A 6,762-nucleotide genomic window follows, 5' to 3' on the forward strand; every position below is an offset into this window, starting at 1 on the left:
CGCCTCTTTTTTTAATTTCTTATAATAAAATTTTTATTTGTTTTTAGGGTGACTTAAGCTTGGGCAAAGCCTTTTTTGCTCCATGGCGCATTGTCAAAGAGGGTGGTGTAGATCCCTTGATGCGTGGATTTTTCATGACTCCAGCCAAACGGAAAATGCCAAACCAGAACTTGAATACACAACTGACAGAGCATCTTTTCACCTCCTTCCATGCGGTGGCACTAGATTTGGCTGCAATGAATGTTCAGCGCTCAAGGGATCACGGAATCCCCGGTTACAATGAGTGGAGGAAGTTTTGCAATCTCAGCGATGCTCAAACCTTTGACGATCTCAGGAAGGAAATTTCAAGTTCTTTAGTCAGAGAAAAATTGAAGAAGCTGTATGGGCATCCAGGTAAAATAATTAGAACATACAATAAATATATTTACTGTCCTTGTCAACTTCTGATCAGTAGTATCGTGAAACCAGCAGTCCTTGCATTAATATTCGAACTTGGTTCAACATCCACCTTTCTAGTATGTTCATTATTAATTTTATGTTTTGAGAATCTAATTTTGATAATTTTTTTCCCAGGTAACATTGATGTTTGGGTTGGCGGTATTCTAGAGGATCAACTGCCAGGTGCAAGGGTTGGACCTCTATTCAGATGTATTTTAATTGAACAATTCAGGCGTATTCGGGATGGAGACAGGTAATTCTAGTTTATATCACCTCTTTTGTTAACTTTATCGGTCATACTTTATTAAAATAGAAAAAATAAATAAATAGAAAAATCGGTAAGAACAAGTTTTACAAAAATTTAATTCTAGTTTGTCCTGTTTTATTATGATAGTATATTTTTAAGCTATTTTAAAGATTTATTAACAGAGAGGCGACTCGAGTTTCAAGGCAGAGTCATAAGCACTATAGAAGATTCCAACGTGGAGATCCAGCTCCAAGATGTAGTGATGGCTGTGAGGGAGTTGAAAAACCGCAGAGCTCCTGGACATGGCCAAAATTCCACAGCGCAACCTTTTTTGTTCAGCATGACAGGGAAACAAACCGCTAATTTGTATGAAATTCCTTATTTTTGAAATTGTTTTTTTTTATCCATTTTTTGAAGAATAACATTACATTTTCTATATTTATGAATATTCCATACATAAATTGACATTAAATCAGAATAACCATCATTTTTTTCCAGGTTTTGGTATGAAAATCCATCTGCTTTCAAACCTAGTCAACTCACCCAAATCAAACAAACCAGTTTAGCCAGAATCTTGTGTGACAATGGTGATAATATCAATAAAATTACCAAAGATGCCTTTTTATTACCATCACTACAAAAATCCTCCATTGTTTCTTGCTCTGAAATTCCGTCTGTTGACCTGAGATTTTGGTTTGACTCCACTGAAGGTATGTTATTTGGTTTGTTCTGTTTTTAAATATATGCTTTTTTGCAAATGTTTGACCCTGTTCATCCTTGTATTTACTGAAAGATTTCTTTATTAGAGGGAAGTTCAATTCTGAATTTTCACATAGTGTGCGTTGTAGAAGGCTATTCTTTGCCGCATGGAGGCAAAAATATTGCTCTCTAGATAAATAAGTACTTCTTTCTGGAATTTATGCAGAAGACTTTTTAAGGAAAGTAATTATTTTTCAGGCTATTTTTTGTAAACTTTTAATGGTCTTGCACTTTCCTGCGCTCATTGGCAAACTAATCAGAAGAACAATATTCATAAAATTGAGTTGAAAAATGGGAATTTAAGTCTTCCCCAACAAGTACCCTCTACTAGCTCACAGACGAAGGTGCAAGCCATTTATTTTATTTGTGTACCAAGTAAAGATGCAAAGTTATATTGTAGTGCAACGGATTTGTGCACCATATCTGGCTGAAAAAAATTTCAGCTGATTTTTATCAAAACCATATTGTTGAACTGGATATTTCAAACCATCGTATCTCCCGTTTGATTTGACATGTTTTGACTTTCCGCTAGAAGTGTTTGCACCAATATCTCAATTCGAAGGCTCCGAATATTTTAGTACCTTCTTATGCTTTTCAATTTCAAGTCTCAATAACAATTCTGAACTAAATGGCCTATAATATAAGGAAATTCGAAGAATAGTTTTTTGTGATTTCAAGTGTCAATTTTTGCTGTCTTTAATTTTTTAAGGCTGTCATTTTGTCAATGATGATGAAGATGAGGACCCTAGAATCAATGAAGTTTCAAATGAAATCAGCAATAACGCAACAGAAGCTCGGTTAGAAGGCCTCGAGTCCGTCATTCAAGACCTCCAGAAAACGGTCAAGCAGCTGAAAAGAAGGATGAAATCTTTCAGCCACCTTCCGAATGAAGACTATTGTCGTGATCATAATGGTGGCATTCGATCGGTTGGGGATCGATGGAGCAAAGACCGGTGCACCAGCTGCGAGTGTCAAAGGGTATGATCAATTTATTTTTTATGGGAAAAAAAATATTCTACAGTACAAATTGGTGGTAGAAGGACGAGAGTTTATGCCGATTGGAACTTAGTTTTTTTTTGTTACGCATTCATGAAAGAGACTGGTCATCTCTTTAGGTGCGTACTTAGTTTTAGAGTTATCTAGTGCTGAGGGGTGCAGCACTTTTTGTTGTGGGTTAAATGAAAGGAGGAGACATTTTCTGTTTTAGCAAGCAGTGAACGCAGTGCTCATCCTATAAAAAAGGAAAGAAGTATGGAAATTATGCATCAGGAATGTTATTACAACAAATAGTAAAGGAAAAACTAGGCTATTATAGTATTTTCTTCTTTTTTTATTAACAAAGAGGCCAGGAGCATAATTCTCAACTTATTATTCTAAATTAAAGACATGATCTTGCAAAGAAGCATTTTGACTAGCTTTCTTTGTGGAAAATAAAAGATAATTAATTAGAGATTTTCAAACGTCGAAATTTAATATATTTTTTTTGCATATAGCCATCAATCTGTGCTATATGTGTTGTAAACTACACCGTGCTACTTATTTATTTTATTGTATCGTTTTGATTTTGTCATTCAAGTTTCATCATTTTGTCAACCATTTACCATTACAGGAATCACAAGTGACATGTACAACACTAGTCTGCCCCCATCTTACATGCAGTTCTCAAAGGAGACCGGAAAATGAGTGCTGTCCAATCTGTGTTTAGTCAATTATCTTCTAGAACTTCCTGATCTCTGGCATTTCTTTGCAGTGCTGTCCACCGCTTGGTCAAAGAAGCTGACATTTACTGTGAGTTACCCCTCAATCCTTTGATAGAAAGAGGCTTTCATCAACAAGATCAGATGAGAAGCTCCTGATGAGAACTTCAATTTTTTCACTAAAAAAAACTGGAAGAAAAAAATCTGTTCGTAGAGTATATGAAAGAGGAGAAGTTGGAAAAATGCGCCATTAAGATTTTCCTGCTGTAAATATGTTGATATGATACATTGTATTTGTAGGAAAGGTACTCAAAGGAAAATATAAATTTGGACCTTTTTCTTGTTTCAAAAGAAAGCATAGACTTGAGCCGAAGTGTTGGCATACTCTCGAAGTATTTGAAGTGGCAAGTAATAGTGAAGTTCCTCTCTGCCGCTTTGAATTTACCTCCTGTAAAACGCACTGAGGTTTTCATTCTCTAGTTTTCCTAATTATTCAGTTTTGACAATGTTTGAGAGTCAATTTTCAGGTGTGAATGTGACAGGAGGGGTTAATGCATTTGACTGTTTTCATAGTTTACCAACACTTTGGCTCAAGTGTATGTCATATTTTTCCATCAGCTCTCTAGAGTACACTTAAGCTAGGTAATTGTTTGATGGATCATGCACAATTATGTATCATATCCAACTGTAAGTGACTTATCATAAGCGCAGCACTCAGTGAAAAGGAACCATGTAAACCTTCAAAAAATTTAGTTCAAGATAGTTTTGAGCTGGTTTAAATGTACACTTTCTCCTTCAAAAAATTTAAAGTAAGGAATGAATTAGTGCAGAGTGATTGACCTTGAGTCAGATGAAGGATTGAAACTTTAAGTCTGTTTTTCTTTGTTTCTAGTCCAATTGTTTAGTTCCTCTTTGTTGAACATCGTAACATTGTCCTAAGAAACCAAAGTATTTTAGGAAAGCTACTCATTGTCCTGTCATGCTAAGCAAGAACTATTTAGTTCCTTTCCAGATTTTGTTTCTTTTTTAGATAGAAGGACGGACAGACATTCTTTTCATCAAAAGAACATGCACCTTTTTTATTATTTCAGGATATGTACTGCATAGCCTACATATCCTGAAATTCATAACAAATTATGTAGGTTTGGAAGTTGTTGTTCAAGGGTTATATGTTCGAGGTAATTTTGCAAAATCTGAAATGGAGTGCCGGCCTAGCCCATTTGTATTGTAGTTTTTCATGATCAGTTGAAAGCTGTGGATTTCTGACCCTAGTTTCTTGCTGAAAATGTCATCACGAAAGTAAAATAGAGAAAATCGAGATATCTCAGCTGGTTTATGCGCATGATAGTCATGCCTAATACATTGATCTGTTTAGCCATACCTAGACGAGGTGTGACCATGGAACTTTCATAGATACCTAAGTATATTTGTTGATGTGTAATTCAGAGTCAGAAGAATGGCAAATGCTTTTAAAATGTATAAAATATTAAAAATAAGGAAAATCACCTTTAGTTGTCTGCCTTTTTTTTAGTTCTCAATAAAAAATGTTTCATGGCTTCCTTGAATCTTGATAAATTTGGAAGGGATGTGTTGTACTAGAAATATGTGTGTGTATATTTTTCTGCTTTGTGGAAAAAAATTGAAGAGAAAAGAAAAAATATGTTTCAATACTAACTATCGTATATTTGAGAACTTGCAAAAATAGTTTCTTACACTTTTCAAAAAATATCCTCAATCTGAAAAAGTTTAGATATCCTGTATCTTGGCCATCTACTAACACATCACTTTTAGCGGCTCTGGTGCTTGCACTAGAGCTGCTATTCCGGACGGTCCCAGCTGGGGAGTATCAATGGACCATGTTACATTGGAGAGACCGCGCGTTGGTTGATGGGAATCGGCGCCATTTTCGACTATGTACCTTGTCATGACTTTATTTTATTGCATATTGTTTTATTGTTAGCCAATGCTATGTTGTGTAGTGTATTTTTGGAATCATGGTGATACAGTCAATAATTCAAAACTTGTCTGTGCTTTAATCTCGTGATGGAAAAAATGTACTTTACGTTCAAAATTTGAAATTTTGAATTTTAAAGTTTTCGCGATTTTTTGGAAGAATGCAGTGGTTGGAGCTTCCTAGGCATATTACTCGATATCAGCTGATAGCAAACAAAGGTTACCAAGGAAACCGTAAACGTTTAACAACTATCGTGGCCATCGGGGCGATTATTGAAATGACATCGACTCTATGTCACCGCCTACGACAGGACATAGCTCTATCTTATCCGCGTAATATATCGCAATTCGATATTATTTTGATTTTTAAATGGAGCAATTTATTCATAAAGTTCCGATTAGTTTTGGCGAACGGGCAGAGCCGCTTTCCGACGCGAATGCGTTGGAGCTTACTGCTTGTTTTAAGAATATATTGAATACAGATTCACAATGTCAGATGATTTATTTATCTATTTTTGGTTGAAGAAAAATAGTATACTGAGAATAAAGAATGACATTAAAATACATACATTTTCGTTTTGAAAATTTATAAAAATAAACTCTGCAGTTTCCTTTAATGATGTGGAAATTCGTGGAATGTTTCTCTGTAATTCAATTGTTGGTGCGGAAACAATGTGAAAAATATCAATTTCTTCAAAAAACATATTACATCAAATGTTGAAAACTAAACTTTTAAAATAACAGAATAGGAAGATCAAAGGTAATGGAATCATTTCCTAAAATTACTTTCCTTGGAATATCTGTAGTTACCAAATAATTTGATAATTAAGGAGGTTCAATTCCTCAATGTCAAGGTTTTCGTTTATGTACTGTTAATTTGTAAAGGGAATGACTTGTTGAAAGAAAATAGCAATGGCTAAATTCTGAAGCCTGGTATCTCAAAATAAGTATGTACTTCAAATATATGCCTCTCCAAATCCAAACACCTGCGATCTTTCTCCATGTTTTTTAAGGAAAATAAATTCAAGTTCAACCAGATAAGAACAAATTTTCCTCTTGGCAACATAAGGGGGTGGGGTTAGGAACACCTCTTTACTTGATATTTTTATAACTTATTTTTTAGGTAGGAAAAGCATTGAATTTTTCACAAAGTGATGTTGTTTATTACACAGGTAAATTATAAAGTGTACTATACTTTTCAACACTGCCAATCAAGGTAAAATTTTTCAACCCAAGTTATAAGTAAGTAAATTTCAGTTGACAAGAATCTTGTAAAGTAATGGTTAAGTTTTTTTACCCTTATGGATTAGTTAACAGACAGCATCTGCAGCTAGAGAGACGTGTATAAATGCATTTTTTGTTGTCTTTTTCTGATCCTCTGGTTTTCTCCTGAAAGTGTCATCAAAAATAAAGCATACTGGAAGAAACCGAAAATATAAAGTTCTAACTTTCTCAAATTTGTTTTTCAAACTTAAAAAAATAATTTAGGTACAATTTTTGTATCAATTTCTTTCTGTTGTATGTCTGTCTTCAAATTTAATCATCAAAAATTCTCATATGCAACAAAATATATACATTTCTTTACAATATCTTAAGAAAATATATGTACAACTTTGTTCCTAACCTACTGAATATTTTTTTAAAAGAATATACATCTATCTTAAAATA

At 34.1% G+C, this 6,762-nt stretch overlaps 1 protein-coding gene across 1 annotated transcript in view; it reads left to right on the forward strand.

Annotated features, from left to right (window-relative positions):
• Window positions 1-6,762, forward strand: part of Pxn (Peroxidasin) — a 45,554-nt gene extending 38,792 nt beyond the window's left edge. The window contains exons 20-24 of the mRNA XM_019040678.2: window positions 48-393; window positions 574-691; window positions 1,184-1,395; window positions 2,154-2,422; window positions 3,054-6,762. Of these exons, the coding sequence (XP_018896223.2) occupies window positions 48-393; window positions 574-691; window positions 1,184-1,395; window positions 2,154-2,422; window positions 3,054-3,149 (1,041 nt within the window). The 3' untranslated portion in view covers window positions 3,150-6,762. The remainder of the gene's footprint in view (window positions 1-47; window positions 394-573; window positions 692-1,183; window positions 1,396-2,153; window positions 2,423-3,053) is intronic.

This window comes from Bemisia tabaci, chromosome 3 (assembly GCF_918797505.1).
Source record: "Bemisia tabaci chromosome 3, PGI_BMITA_v3".
Taxonomy (NCBI): domain Eukaryota; kingdom Metazoa; phylum Arthropoda; class Insecta; order Hemiptera; family Aleyrodidae; genus Bemisia; species Bemisia tabaci.